The sequence below is a fragment of the Hyla sarda genome, chromosome 1, assembly GCF_029499605.1.
Source record: "Hyla sarda isolate aHylSar1 chromosome 1, aHylSar1.hap1, whole genome shotgun sequence".
In the NCBI taxonomy this organism is placed as follows: Eukaryota; Metazoa; Chordata; class Amphibia; order Anura; family Hylidae; genus Hyla; species Hyla sarda.
In genome coordinates, this window is record NC_079189.1 from 10,894,794 (window position 1) to 10,911,433 (window position 16,640).

The 16,640-nt window shown below is 43.7% G+C and overlaps 1 protein-coding gene across 1 annotated transcript in view; it reads left to right on the top strand.

Moving 5' to 3' along the window:
• LOC130362054 (vomeronasal type-2 receptor 116-like) overlaps window positions 1–16,640 on the top strand; it is an 80,826-nt gene that overhangs the window by 17,631 nt on the left and 46,555 nt on the right. The window contains exon 3 of the mRNA XM_056568812.1: window positions 657–899. Coding sequence (XP_056424787.1) covers window positions 657–899 — 243 coding nt within the window. The remainder of the gene's footprint in view (window positions 1–656; window positions 900–16,640) is intronic.

Sequence of the window (16,640 nt, forward strand, 5' to 3'; positions counted from 1 at the left end):
GTGAACACAATCTTTAAGTCTGACCACAGATTTTCGATTGAATTGAGATCTGGGCTCTGAATAATCCATTCCAACACATTTACATTTTTCCCCTTAAACCACTCGCGTGTTGCTCTAGCAGTGTATTTGAGGTCATTGTCCTGCTGGAAGGTGAACCTCCGTCCTAGCCTCAAATCATGCACAGAGTGCTACCAGGTTTTGCTCAAGAATATCCGTGTATTAAGCACCTAGCATTCCACCTAGCATTGCTTAAGTTAAGAAGGGACTGTCATCTTGTGCAATAACACCACGGGTACCCCAACACCTGTATCCAGACACTACACCCATAGGAGTGCCCAGAGATCATAGACTGTGATCACATTGGCGAACCCCCCCTTGCTCGTATTCTGTGACAGCTAGGAAGGTACTTAAGCCCATCTGTCCCACTATAGTTACCGTGATTCCGACATCACTATATGAAACTAAAAGAACAAGCAGCCCTCCTCTGTAGCACCTGCATCCTTCACCTGTGGTTACCGCCCAAGTATATCATTGCAATTTCATCTCCTTCTCTGGGTCATTCATTTTTCTTTGTTTTATTCTTTTGAATATTGATAATTATAATGTCCAAAAAACAATGTAAAAAGTAAGGACTGTTATGTGTTTTCTTCTTTTAGCTAAAAATGTTCCTAAGGAAAATAAAATTCAAAGATCTATATAATGAAGACCTGTCTTTTAATGAAAAAGGAGAAATGACTGAAATCCTAGAGATTCTAAACTGGGTAAAAATGAAAGTTAAATATAATAATTTAACTAGAAATGAACCTGTTCAAGTGCATGTGGGCAGATTTAATCCAACATTTCCTGAGGATAAACAGCTGACTATTCTCCCCAATAGGATAACTTGGAGACATGGAAAGGTAATGAAGACATTTCATAAATGGAAGATGGAAATAGTAAAAGATAATTTCAGTAAATAGTTTTTAGGGTGAATACCAAACACATTCAATTAAAAAATACTTAACTTTTAATGAACACCTGTCGTGCGGTAATAACTCAATTATGAATTATGGTCATAACAATTATTAATTATGAAAAATAAAAAATTATGAAAAAATATAAAAAATATCAAAATTATGACCTGGTGAATTGTAGACAAAGCCAATCAATGCAATTCACATCTGAGTCCGACTATTTCCTCAGAAATCAACAAGTTCTTTTTATGACGGGATGACATTAACGCTTAAGGATGTAGTTTTGCCATATACAATAATACACAGGTATTATAAAAGTATGCAGATTTATTGGTTATATGATTATAAACATAAATGAGTAATAAACACAATGATATATGCAAATTAATATCAATTAGATATATTAGTAAACAGTACAAGATTGTTAATTGACTACATATATTAGAACTAGATATGAGTGAATCTAACTTGACGAACCCGAATTTGTTACGAATTTCATGAAAAATTAGATTCGCAACGAATACGAATATCGCCGCGATTCTATCGCACGAATCGCTTAATTAAACTCCATTTTACAGCATTCCAGGCTATTGTAGAGCTAAGATGGCGGATCCACATGTAAGTACATGGGGCAGGGGATTATGGGAGGGCGGGAATGAAGGTAGGCAGGCTGACCCTGAACCACATGTGAGATGCAGCCTATCAGTGTTCACTGACCCCTGTGATGTCACAGCCCCTATATAATCGGCGGTCATCTTGCCTCTCTTCATTTCATCTATGCACTCAGATGGAGAAGACGGGACTGCTTGTGTGTGAATAGCTCATCCCACAGCGTTACACTGCAACTGCTAGTCACATCAGCATTAGGGAAAGGCAGGAGTGCAGACTGCTTTGCTGTTACACTGAGAAGGATCATTGATTGCTAAACCTCCTATTCACGTTATTGAGCATTGCAGCAGAGAGGGGCAGATAGCTGTCAGCTGCCTCATACAGATCTCCAAGCTGCCTGAACTTTCTGAAGTATCTCATCTCCTCATTTTTCAGCTCTATTGAGGTTTTTTTTTGCTCCACAAATCTTCTGCTGCTCAGAATTGTGTGACAGAGTGCAATTTAGGGTTTAATCCCTGGATTATTTTTTTGGTGGTGCTGCACTGTTGGGTCCTGCTGCTGTTCAGAAATAAGTCATATTAGTGTGGACTTTAGTGCCTTTTTACCATTTTTCACCTGTTACTCTGTCTCTGTGCTAAATTCAGTGTTATACCACACGTTATACAACTGCCGGTGTATTAAAGAAAAACATTTTTTTCCTGAGTACAAATACGCTTTTTCAGTGGCCTTATCATTGCAAAGGGCCTACATACAAGCAAATAGCGTACCATATACCACCTTTTTTTTCTGTCTCTGTGCTAAATTAAGTGTTATACCACACGTTATATACCTGCCGGTGTATTAAAGAAAAAAAAGGTTTTCCTGTGTAAAAATACGCTTAACAGTGCGCTCATCATTGCAAAGGGCCTACATACAACCAAGTAGTGTACTATTTAGTACCTGTATTTCTGTCTCGGTGCTAAATTCAGTGCTATTCAACACATTAGTATACACTGGCTGGTGTATACAACAAAAAAATTTTTTTTTTTCTGCGTATAAATATGCTTAACAGTGCGCTCATCATTGCAAAGGGCATACATACAACAAAGGAGTGTACTATTTAGTAACTGTTATTCTGTCTAAGGCCTATATACTTTGAAAGGACAGCCGTAAGTAATTGCCTGCTGCTGTTCTATACCCTCATAAAACGCACTAAGTATGTCAGGCAGGGAAGTGCCAGGACATGCACAGAGAAGGGGCAGAGGCCTACATGCATCAGGCAGAGTTGGCAGCAGACTTGGGGCGAGTGGCAGCAGGAGTCACAGCAATAGGCCTGAGCTCCCGTTAACACCAAGCGGTCGTGTCGTCGACCCATCTCTCCTCGTCAATTGGTTTGCACACTCATCCCCATCATCACAAGCGACATCTGACAACCCCAGTCAAGAGTCAGTTGGTTCCTCAGACACAACCCTCAGTTGGCATGGCCCTGGAGCAGTCCCTGTAATCCCATTGCCTTTGTCCTATGCTGTTCCCTCTCCCAAAGTAGTATCTCATGCTTTGGGTTCAGCTCCACTATTTAGTGAGGACGATGTAATAGAGGACAGTCAGCATCTAATGGGCAGCCAAGAATGTGAGGAGACATGCGTCGCTTGCTCCGCAAGGCGGGCAAGTAGTGATGCGGAGAGTGACGTGGGAGGCGGTGTTTCAATTGTTCAGGGTCCTGAGGCAGACACTGTTGTGGAACACGAGGAGGACATCAGTGACGTGCACACATCTTTTGATGATGATGAAGCCGATCGCAATTGGGAGCCGGGTGCAGAAGCTGGGGCTTCATCATCATCAGGAGAAGAGATTTGCTCTTTGTCTATGAGGCAGCAAGGCAGTAGCACGGTTGGCAATCAGAGTGGTGGTGGCAGTAGTGGAAATTCAGGAGTCAAAAGTGCCAGGGGGAGACCACCTGCTTCGCGGCAAGCTACCATTGAGGGAGGTAGTGGAACAGGGGTTCCTGGAGACGGCGCCAATAGCAGTGAAATAGTGCGAACTACGGGTAGGAAAATCAGCTACTTTGCGGTGTGGTTGTTCTTCATAAAGAATCCGGAGGACCTTAGCGTAGTCACATGCAAAATCTGTGGGCAGAAAGTGAAGCGTGGCCAGGGTCCCAATCTCGGCACCACGGCCCTGCGTCAACACATGATTCACCACCATAAAGTGGCCTGGGATAACCGTGGCTCCGAGGTAGTGGTCCAGCCTGCCGCATCATCCAGTGGCCATCCGCTCACTCCGTCATCCAGCCAAGGCTCCACCACCTCAGCCGAAGGGAGCATTGTGTCAAACCAACCTTCTTGCGCTCCTGCTTTCTCCGCTCGTAGTCAGCCATTCCGCCAACAATCGATCGGCGACCTGTCCACCGCAGCAACTTGGACAGGTCACACCGCTTCCTCCTCCACGCTCTCGCTCCCAGGCAGTTGGTCCTTTAACAGTGTGCGCCTCCTCCTCCTCCTCCTCCCCCGTGTCCTTGGCCTTCACTGCATGTCCAAATTTCAGTGGGCCTTCATCGTACCACGTGTGTACGGCACAGCGGTGTCAAGCCGTCCTTCACATGGTTTGCCTTGGCGAACGGAGTCACACAGGGGAGGAACTGCTGAAGTTCATTAGGGAAGAAATCCGAGTATAGCTTACTCCACGAAATCTGGAAATGGGAACCATGGTGACCGACAATGGGAAGAACATTGTGGCCGCCCTGCGACAAGGAAGTGTGAACCATTCGCCCTGCATGGCACACATGTTGAATCTGGTTGTCAAGAAGTTCATCAAGTCTTCACCCCATTTGCAAGATGTCCTGACAATGGCAAGGAAACTGTGCATGCACTTCAGCCACTCGTACACCGCCAAGCACACTTTGCTTGAGCTGCAGCGTCAGAACGGTATCCCACAACATAGTCTCATTTGTAACGTTGCCACACGTTGAAATTCCACCCTCTATATGTTGGACAGACTATACGAACAAAGAAAAGCCATCACGGATTTTTTGATTATACAAGCAGATAGGAGTACTCCCCTGTGTAACTTCAATGTGAACGAGTGGCAGCTCATACGTGACACCTGCCGTTTGCTGAGGCCCTTTGAGGAAGCCACATTTTTTGTTAGTCGCTCGAATTACGCCATGAACAACGTAATTCCACTCCTACATTTACTCTAAAAAATTATTGAAAAATTGGCTGGTCACAGCAATGGAGATGTTGCGCCAACATCAGAAGGCTACATGAGTCCTGTGGGAGGATGATGAGGGGCAGAGACACTGTGGCAGTATGCAGTAGAGATGGAGGCAGGTAGTCCCAGTGAGTCACTGTCACAAATGGCACAATGCATGCTGAGTTGCTTGCGTAGTGACCCCCTAATTGTCAAAACTCATCAGCGCGATGACTTCTGGAGCTCCACCTTATTAGACCCTCACTACCGGCCCAGAATGGGGGCCTTTTTTACACCCACTGAGAGGGAGGACAAACTGACCTACATCAGGGAGCTTCTACGTAGTCGGTCGGCCACATGGTCCATCCACTCGCAGGTCTGACTCGGGGGGCCCTCTGCGCTCACCTTCCACTGCCACGGCTGCTGGGGAGGGGAGGGGTGGCAGGAGCAGTACCGGCTCAATCAACAGCAGCCTGAGTCTACAGTCGCTGATGAGTAGCTTCCTTCAGCTGCATAGTGAAGCTACTCATTAGCAGCAGGTGGACATGGAGCAGGACCTGAACCAGCAGGTGATGGCTTACCTCGACATGACCCTGCCAACAACCGTTGAAGATCCGCTGGACTTCTGGGCAGCCAAACTCGATTTATAGCCACAACTAGCGGAGTTTGCCCTGGAAAAGCTGTCCTGCCCGGCCAGTAGTGTGCCATCAGAGCGGGTGTTTAGTGCTACCGGGGCCATAGTCACCCCAAGGCGAACTCGTCTGTCCACTAAAAATGTGGAGAGACTGACGTTTGTCAAGATGAATCAGGGATGGATCAGCCAGGATTTCCAGCCACCAATGCCAGATGGGTCTGAGTGGATTGACCATGCTCCTACAACAAAATTTTCTCTATTGTGGTTGGTTATGAAACCCTCTGGGGCAGACCTGGGGATTGTACACATACGGCCCTTTGATTGGCTCTGACCGGCCCGCGCTGATTGGGGGACAACTATGCTGCCTAATCTGGGTGAAATCTATGCTGCCTAATCTGGGGGACAAGTATGCTCCTAATTTGGGGGACATCTATGCTGCCTACTCTGGGTGACATCTATGCTGCCTACTCTGGGGGACAACTATGGTCCTAATCTGGGGTACATCTATGCTGCCTAATCTGGGGGACAACTATGCTCCTAATATGGGGAAAACTGAAGCTTCTGGCCTTGGGCCTATCATTTTTTAAAGTTTAGCAGTAGCTAAATACATGCTTAATGCAAATGTAAACATTGATCTTGCTCTTTCTGAGTGTTGCTGTGTAAAAGGGGGCGTGAAAGAGGAGTTTCAAAAACTGGAGTTTGAAAGCAGGAGGTTGAGATCGCTGTGAGTTTTAATTTTTGAACCCACAAGGTCTACAAAAAATTTTAAGTGTAATTTTGACTGTCTGTTTTTTTCCTATACATTTGTGAAATCCCCATAATTAGATGGCCTCCATGTTGGAAAATGCAGTCCAATGTACATCCTGTTCAATGTATGCAATCCTTGAACAACAGTTTGAGGGTGCATATTGTTGTGCGAGATGTGTGCTAGTTGTCCGTTTGGAAGCCCAGATCCTGCATCTAGAGGGGCGACTGGCAACAATGAGAAGCATTAACAACATGGAGAGGAGTCTCGTGCTCACTGAGCAGGCACTCTCGGGAATAGAGGTGGGGGAGGACAGTGGGACGGAGTTGCAGGACAGTCAGGCAGTTAGCTGGGTTACAGTTAGAAAGAGGGGTAGGGGAAAAAGTGTCAGGGAGGCTAGTCCTGAACTGGCACACCCCAACAAGTTTGCCCGCTTGGCAGATGAGGGGGATGCCATTACAGAGCTAGCAGAACTGCAGCAGGATACCGCCTCTGACCGCCAGGGGGGTGTCTGCTCCAGTAAGGAGGGAGGGAGGAGTACAGGGCAGGCCAGACAGGTACTAGTGGTGGGGGACTCAATTATTAGGGGGACAGACAGGGCAATCTGTCACAAAGACCGGGATCGCCGAACAGTGTGTTGTCTGCCTGGCGCACGAGTTCGGCACATAGCGGATCGGGTTGACAGGTTGTTGGGCGGGGCTGGAGAGGACCCAGCAGTCATGGTACATATTGGCACCAATGACAAAGTAAGAGGTAGGTGGAGTGTCCTTAAAAATGATTTCAGGGACTTAGGCCGCAAGCTTAAGGCAAGGACCTCCAAGGTAGTATTTTCTGAAATACTACCAGTACCACGAGCCACACCAGAGAGGCAGCGGGAGATCAGGGAGGTAAACAAGTGGCTCAGAAGCTGGTGTAGGAAGGAAGGGTTTGGGTTCATGGAGAACTGGGCTGACTTCGCTGTCGGTTACCGGCTCTACCGTAGGGACGGGCTGCACCTCAATGGGGAGGGTGCAGCTTTGCTTGGGGAGAAGATGGCTAGAAGGGTGGAGGAGTGTTTAAACTAGGGACTTGGGGGGAGGGAACCTACAGCAAAGAGGGGGAAGATAGTGTAGATAGAGAGGTGGGAATTATAAATGTACCTGGGAGTGGGAGGGAGGGGTTAGAATAGTTAATAGGAATAAGCTTCATAGGAAAATAAAACTTACACCCTTGAATCCCATTAACCCCAATAACATAAAGGATGGAAATGTAAAGTGTATGTTCACAAATGCCAGAAGCCTAGCAAATAAAATGGGGGAGCTTGAGGCCTTGATACTGGAGGAACATATTGATATAGTTGGGGTCACTGAGACATGGCTGGACTCCTTGCATGACTGGGCTGTCAATCTGCAGGGGTTTACATTGTTTCGCAAGGATAGAATGAACAGAAAAGGTGGTGGAGTCTGTCTGTATGTAAGAAGTGGTATGAAAGTCAGTGTGAACGATGCCATAGTGTGTGATGATTCTGAGGAGGTGGAATCATTGTGGGTAGAATTACAAAAGGAGGGAAATACTGAAAAAATAGTATTTGTTGTAATCTACAGACCCCCTAATATCACTGAAGAGATAAAAGTTCGGCTTCATAAACAAATAGAGAGGGCCACCCGGGCAGGTACAGTGGTAATAATGGGAGATTTTAACTATCCAGATATAGATTGGGGTCCGGGGTTGGCTAAAACTACAAAGGGGCGACAATTCCTAAATTTATTGCAGGATAATTTTATGGGCCAGTTTGTGGAGGACCCAACAAGAAGTGATGCCTTGTTGGATCTGATCATTTCCAACAACGCAGAGCTGGTTGGTAATGTAACTGTGCGTGAAAACCTTGGTAATAGCGACCACAATATAGTTACTTTTGACTTAAAATGTAGAAAACAAAGACAGGCGGGGAAGGCAAAAACATATAACTTTAAAAAGGCAAATTTCCCTGGGCTGAGGGCTGCACTACAGGACATAGACTGGGGGGAGGTGTTGTCAAATACTGATACAGAAGGTAAATGGGACATCTTTAAATCAACTCTAAATAACTATACAGCTAAATATATACCAAAGGGGAACAAATATAAACGATTAAAACTAAATCCTACATGGCTGACACATGATGTTAAAAGAGCAATAAACAACAAAAAAATAGCCTTCAAAAAATACAAATCTGTTGGGTCAGCTATAACATTTAAACAGTACAAAGAGCTTAATAAAATCTGTAAAAATGTAATAAAAACAGCAAAAATTCAAAATGAGGGACAGGTGGCCAAAGAAAGCAAAACTAATCCTAAATATTTTTTTAGATATATAAATACAAAAAAACCAAGGACAGAGCATGTAGGACCCCTTAATAATGATAATGGGGAGGTTGTCACGGGCGATCAAGAGAAGGCGAAGCTACTGAATGGGTTCTTTAGTTCTGTATACACTGTGGAAGAAGGAGCTGACATTGGCCAGGTCAGTGCTGGTAACACATCATGTAATGTACTTAACTGGCTTAATGTAGAGATGGTACAAGGTAAATTAAGTGATATAAATGTAAGCAAATCCCCAGGACCGGATGGACTACACCCAAAAGTTCTTAGAGAGATAAGTTCAGTAATATCTGTACCCCTGTTCATGATATTTAGAGATTCTCTGGTGTCTGGTATTGTGCCAAGGGACTGGCGCAAGGCGAATGTGGTGCCAATCTTCAAAAAGGGCTCTAGGTCTTCCACAGGAAACTATAGACCGGTAAGTTTAACGTGCATTGTGGGTAAATTGTTTGAAGGACTTATAAGGGATTATATACAGGAATACATAGGGGATAATTGTATTATAAGTGATAGCCAGCATGGGTTTACTAAGGATAGAAGTTGTCAAACCAATCTAATTTGCTTTTATGAAGAGGTGAGTAGAAGCCTTGACAGAGGAATGGCTGTGGATATAGTGTTTCTGGATTTTGCTAAAGCGTTTGATACTGTCCCTCATAGATGTCTGACAGGTAAATTAAGGTCTTTGGGTTTGGAAATTTTAGTTTGTAACTGGATTGAACACTGGCTCATGGATCGTACCCAGAGAGTGGTGATTCGTACTCTGATTGGTCCCCGGTTATTAGTGGTGTACCCCAAGGTTCAGTACTGGGACCGCTGTTGTTTAATTTATTTATCAATGATATAGAGGATGGTAATAACAGCTCTGTTTCTATCTTTGCAGATGACACCAAGCTTTGTAGCACGGTACAGTCTATAGAGGATGTGCATAGGTTACAAGATGACTTGGATAGACTAAGTGTCTGGGCATCCACTTGGCAAATGAGGTTCAATGTGGATAAATGTAAAGTTATGCATCTGGGTACTAATAACCTGCATGCATCGTATGTCTTAGGGGGGATTAAACTGGCAGAGTCACTGGTAGAGAAGGATCTGAGTGTACTGTACAGACTACAGAATAGCATGCAATGTCAGGCTGCTGCTTCCAAAGCCGGCAGGATATTGTCATGTATCAAAAGAGGCATGGACTCAAGGGACAGGGACATAATACTCCCCCTTTATAAATCATTGGTACGGCCTTACCTGGAATATGCTGTTCAGTTTTGGGCACCTGTCCATAAAAGGGACACTGCGGAGTTGGAAAGGGTGCAGAGACGCGCGACTAAACTAATATGGGGCATGGAACATCTTAGCTATGAGGAGCGATTAAAGGAGTTACAATTGTTTAGTCTTGAGAAGAGACGTTTAAGGGGGGATATGATAAACGTATATAAGTATATTAATGGCCCATACAAAAAATATGGAGAAAAACTGTTCCAGGTTAAACCCCCCCAAAGGACGAGGGGGCACTCCCTCCATCTGGAGAAGAAAAAGTTTAGTCTCAAGGGGCGACACGCCTTCTTTACCGTGAGGACTGTGAATTTATGGAACGGTCTACCTCAGGAACTGGTCACAGCAGGAACAATTAACAGCTTTAAAACAGGATTAGATACATTCCTGGAACAAAATAAGATTAATGCTTATGAAGAAATATAAAATCTCATCCCTTCCCCAATATCGCGCCACACCCCTACCCCTTAATTCCCTGGTTGAACTTGATGGACATATGTCTTTTTTCGACCGTACTAACTATGTAACTATATCTTTAAATGTAAGGGGTTATGAAACCCTCTTGGGTACTGCAAATGCATGCTCCAGACTCATTCTGTGTCTTTCAGGAACTACTTGCCTCCCTGTTGCCTCTGGCCTTGGGCCTTATATTTTCGGATGTTTAGCAGTAGCTAAATACATGCTTAATGCAAATTTCAACAATGATCGTTAAATTCCCGGTGCTCTGCCAGGGCCTTCTCCTACCCCGCCTGGGCCGATCCGAGGACCTCACTAACCAACTCACTAACTAATCCAATCGCTTATATCGATGGGCGGTGTGTACAAAGGGCAGGGACTTAATAAACGCCAGCTTATGACCCTCAATTACTGGTAATTCCTCGTTTTAAGATTAAATAATTGCAATCACAGATCCCTATCACGAACTGGTTTCAGCGTGCAACACGCACCTGTCCTTGAGAAATAGAGAGACGCTAATCCGTTCAGTGGAGCGCTAGTGCGGCCCAGGACATCTGAGGCCATAACACACCTGTTATTGCTCGATCTCGCAAATGATCGGGCAAAGTAAGGGGTTATTAAAGCCTCTTGGGTACTGCTGAGGCCTACTCCTGACTGCTCCTGGTGCAATGTATGGGGTAATTAAACACTCTTGGGTAGTGTTATTGTTAAATTTACTGGTAATTTTATCATTAATAAAATTGAATTTTGCAGAATGCTAACCGTTACACAACGGAACGCTTGTGATTTTTTAAGGAAAAAAAAATAGATGGAGAGTGATTAACTCTGCTTCATCATTTTTGGCGAATAGAATGCTTTTGCCATCTGATTTTTTTGGAGACAGATGCACTTACACACATGTAATAATTTTTTAAACCAAATTTCAAACATTGTGTGGTTTATTACTATTGAGTGAGAAGAATGTCTTTGGGTGGTACACCATTCTGCATTATAGAGTCTTCTGAACTGCTGTATATGTGCTTGTTTAAAAAAAAAAAAAAAAGGTATTTTGTCCGACAATTTCGATAACATTTTGCGTTTTTTTGGGGTGGATTGTGAAGCCCGGGTGACGGGTGTGTAGTGTGTAGTCGTGCATCAGTCAACTCCAGTCTGTGTCCATTAGGCAATATATGGGTTACTGATGCAGCAGAGGTGGGGCCTTGGTCTTGGAATTTCAATTATTTAAAAAAATTTAACATATTGTGTGGTTTATTATATTATAGAACAATGTCTTTGGGTGGTCCACCGTCCTGCATTATAGAGTCTTCTGAACTGCTGTATATGCGCTTGTTTTAGCAAAAAGGTATTTTGTAAGACAATTTCCAAAAAAAATTCCGTTTTTTTGGGGGTGGATTGTGAAGCCCGGGTGTGTACTCCTGCATCAGCCAACTCCAGGCTGTGTCTTTCAGGCAATCTATGGGTTACTGATGCAGCTGAGGTTAGGCCTGGGTCTAGGAATTTCAATTTTTCTTTTAAAAAATTCAACAATTGTGTGGTTCATTATTTTTGAGAAGAAAGTCTTTGGGTGGTCCACCGTTCTGCCTTATAGAGTCTTCTGAAATGTTGGATATGCGCTTGTGCTTACACAAAGTTGTAAATTAAAAAAAAAATGTATACAATTTTGTTGATTTTGGGGCGGATTGTGGAGCCCTGTGTGTACTGGTGCATCAGCCAACTCAAGGCTTTGTCCTTCAGGCAATAAATGGGTTCCTGATGCCGCAGAGGTGGAGCCTGGGTCTAGGAATTAAAAATTTTGGGATTGCGGGTGCTATAAAAAAAGATGGATACACCCTAATCCGTTCAGTGGAGCGTGCCTGCGGCCCTGGACATCTGAGGGCATAACACACCTGTTATTGCTCGATCTCAGGAGAAGGGGGTTCATCATCGGGAGAAGAGAGTTGCAGCTTGCCCTTGAGTCAGCAAGGCGGTAGCACGGTTGGCAGTCAGCGTGGTGTGGCAGTAGTGGAAATTCTGGAGCCAAACGTGCCCGGGGGAGACCACCTGCTTCGCGGCAGCTTACCTTTCCAGGAGTTAGCGGGTCACCAGCACTGGTCAATGAAAGATAGAGACACGCTAATCCATTCAGTGGAGCGCGCCTGTGGCCCCGGAAATCAGGGGGCATAACACACCTGGTATTGCTCAATCTCGCAATTCATAGTGAGAAGGTAGGGGCTTATTAAAGCCTCTTGGGTACTGCTGAGGCCTACTCTTGACTGCTCCTGGTGCAATGTATGGGGTAATTAAACACTCTTGGGTAGTGCTTTTTTTTTAATTTACTGATAATTTTATCAGTAATAAAATTGAATTTTCCAGAATGCTAATCGTTACACAACGGAACGCTTGTTGCGTGTGATTTTTTAATGAAAAAAAAAAAAATAATAATAATACAGACAGGGATTAACTCTGCTTCATCATTTTGGGCGAAAAAAGTCCTTTGGTGATTTGATCTTTTGGAGACAGATGCGCTTAGACACATATTGAATTAGTTTTTGTAAAAAAAATTCAAACATTGTGTGGTTTATTATTTTTGAGAAGAATGTCTTTGGGTGGTCCACCGTCCTGCATTATAGAGTCTTGTGAACTGTTGGATATGCGCTTCTTCTTACACAAAGGTATTTCTTTTAAAAATTTCTAAAATGTTTTTTGGAGGGGATTGTGAAGCCCGGGTGTGTACTGGTGCATCAGCCAACACCAGGCTGTGTCCTTCAGGCAATATATGGGTTCCTGATGCCGCAGAGGTGGGGCCTGGGTCTGGAAATTTCTCATTTTTGGATAGCGGGTGCTATCAATGAGAAATCTTTGACAAAAATTTCATATATTGTGTTGGTTTTTGGGGGGGATTGTGAAGCCCTGGTGTGTACTCTTGCATCAGCCAACTCCAGGCTGTGTCATTGTTATGATTTGGCAGGCTGGAGGTGGATCCTCTGTGTCAGCGATGGATTGGCGTGGACCATACCGGTGGACCGGTTCTAAATATCTACTGGTATAAACCAGAGCCCGCTGCAAAGCGCGATGGTCTTGCTGCGGCGGTAGCAACCAGGTCGTATCCACCGGTAACGGCTCAAACTCGCTGACTGCTGAGATAGGCGTGCGACAGAAGGACTAGACAGAGGCGAGGTCAGACGTAGCAGAAGGTCAGGGCAGGCGGCAAGGTTCGTAGTCAATGGTAACGGCAGAAGGTCTGGAAACACTGGTAAGGCAATCACAGAAACGCTTTCACTAGGCACAAGGGCAACAAGATCTGGCAATTCTGGGAAGGGGAAGTGAGGTTATAAGGGCGTGGAGCAGGTGGGAGCTAATTACACTGATTGGGCCAGGCACCAATTAGTGGTGCACTGGCCCTTTAAATCTCAGAGAGCTGGCGCGCGCCCTAGAGAGCGGAGCCGCGCGCGCCAGGATGTGACAGCCTGGGAACGGGACATGTAAGTGGGTTGGGATGCGATCCGCGAGCGGGCACGTCCCGCTATGCGAATCTCATCCCCGTTGGCAGTGTCAGTGCAGCGCTCCCGGTCAGAGAGGAGAACGCCGCGAGCGTTCCGGGGAGGAGCAGGGACCCGGAGCGCTTGGCGTAATAGTCATGCAGGCAATATATGGGTTACTGATGCCACAGGGGTGGGGCCTGGTTCTGGAAATTTCTAATTTTTAGATATCGGGTGCTACCAATGAGAAATCTTTGACAAAAATGTCTCATTGTGTTGATTTTGGAGGGGGGATTGTGAAGCCCTGGTGTGTAGTGTACTAGTGCATCAGCCAACTCCACACTGTGCCATTCAGCCACTAAATGGTCCCCTCTTGCTGCCAACATGTTCACGCTATGTCATTGAGTCACTATATGGTCTCCTGACACTGATGCCACCACCAGGCTCTGTCATTGTGCTGCTGTGCGGCAGTGATTCTAAGAGCGATGCTGGTAATCTGCATGCTATTCTGAATAACAGTATTATTTCACTACCCCAGCACACTCCATATGCGTTTTAGGACACAGCAAAGTGTTCTATACCCCTATAGAGGCTGTATGTAGGCTAGAAATAGCCTTTTTTAACATCGATTCACTGCAAATAAATTCGGATCGAAACAAACTTTTCGGGAAAATTCAGCGCATCGGCCGAATTGAATTTTTGAAAAGTTCGCTCATCTCTAAATAGAACAATACATGTGAGTAGTAAGTAGCTTGTTACAATAGAACAAAAGCTACCAGGTTAGAAATATCATAAAAGAAAAAGGTTACATATCACTCTATCCAGAGGAACCTCATGATATTAAGGTGGGCAATATCTAATCATAGACATATTAATATGGAATGCTTTACATTCCCTGCCCCCTTCTGACCAACTACAAATCTCATGACTTCATGAATGGGGAAACCCATTTAAGAATATAAATATATAAGAATTATGATATACTTCCCCTCATTCTGGACCATTTTCTATACATGATCTTGGTAAGACTATTAAGACAATTAGCAGAGAGATATGATCTTGCTCTATATTAAAGGAGGAAAAACTTGAAACAAGTTTCCTGTGTGGGAAATATACTTATAACACTTAAATTGGTGAGTAGGAATTCTATCGATATCTAAGCAATTATTTCATGCCTTGATAGATTATGAGTCTTGATTCTTCTGCAGGTAGAATGAAGTCTCACAATATCCTAAAACTATAATCTCAATAGCGAGATAATTAATAATTTTATTTAATTAATTTATTCGCCAATCTAAATGGTATAATACCATCCACAATATCCCAATTAGTCTTAATTATATGGAATAACATTTTTGTGTCTCTTACCAAAACTTTGTAAGAACCTTACTTCTGCTCTGAAGAACACTGAACGATCCAGCTCATCGTCAGGGCAAGCCATTTGGTCGGTACAGTGTAATCAGTTCGGCTTCCAGGAATCTACATGGCTTTCATGGCTTCCATCTTGTGGACCTCTTTCAGTGGAAGACCTCTTTGTCTGTTCTTTTCAGTTTTCAGTTAGAGCAGTTCAGACCTCAGTATCAGACTTCAGAATCTCTAACATCTGGTTTACCATGTTTTTTAATTAGTTAGACACATCCTCCTAAATTGGAATTCCCCAATGAATGTAGGTTGGGCGTGTGCATATGCTAAGGACTATGACATCACTATACTACCCAGAATACCTTTCCAGTCAATGTAATGTCAACTCCCCATACACTAGGGGGTGCTATTGCATAAGCAATTAGCATCATTACAATTAAGGGTTAACTGTCAAAAATTGGTCTTAAACCAACATTCCACACTTGACTGATGGAACCATAATTAACAATTCAGGAATTACTTTTGACATCTATAAGTAATCAAACCCTGGATTCTCATAGACATAGAGTCTCCAATTTGACATTTCAATTTATTGAAGAGATAAGAGTTTGATGTAGGTCTCTCTGTTTGTCCAGTCTTGGTAATTGATTGGTACTTACAATTCCGTATGCAAAGACTCATTCTCAAAGTCTATACTTGATAATCATATATAAGATAATAGATCTATACTGATGTCCTTTACAATACCAACAGTATATGACAATATCATATCTCATACGGAATACCTTATATATAGAAATAACTAATGTTCATTTGGATGAGACATAGTTATTTTCTTATCTCAACCCCCCTTCTCTAACACAGATATATGAATGTCTAGAGAATGCAACTTAGACCTTATCAGTCTTATCCCAAACAGCCATAAATAAGCCATAAATAAGTAGACATCTCTACTTCCCGACTGGCATTTATACAGAGAAGGACTTTAGAATTGGCCTACTTTGATTATACGCAAAATGGCCGACATCATGCAATTATGCTATGAAACATATTAAAACATAGTGATTCATTTTTGGGGCTTAATAAGCTGTAATTAGCACGACACACCTTAGAACATTTTTATAGCAGCCATTTAGGGGTTTTCCTCTGATGTACTGCTATATAACAGTGGTGCTTCAGAAGAAAGTTGTAGAGGTATGTGCTCCACAATGCCTGGGCTAGTAGCAACAGCCTTGGGCATCTGGGCTCTGATTGGATGGAGTTGCTTTCTGATTGTTTAATTTCTTAGATTCCTCAGTCAAAAGTGATTTCAGTATCTTAGGTGTTTGAGCGAGAAAACAACATTTTTCAGCCCATCTTGCCCATGACATGAGTAAGGGGGTGGGGCATGCTTTATTATGGTAGTTTGGGTCATGAAAAAGTCCCCCAGGTCTGCCACAAGCATATTGTATATGTACCCCAAAATTGTGTCAGTGAAAACTAGCTACAGCAACAAATAATAAAAAGTTTTGGCTCTTGAAATGAAACACTTAAAAAAGTGATTGGTCATTAGTGTTCGGAAAGGGGTTAAACAAAATAACAACTATTGAGGTTTTTGGAGGACATTTTCTTGCAGGTTCACTCTTATTGGTTCCTTTTTAGGACCAATTG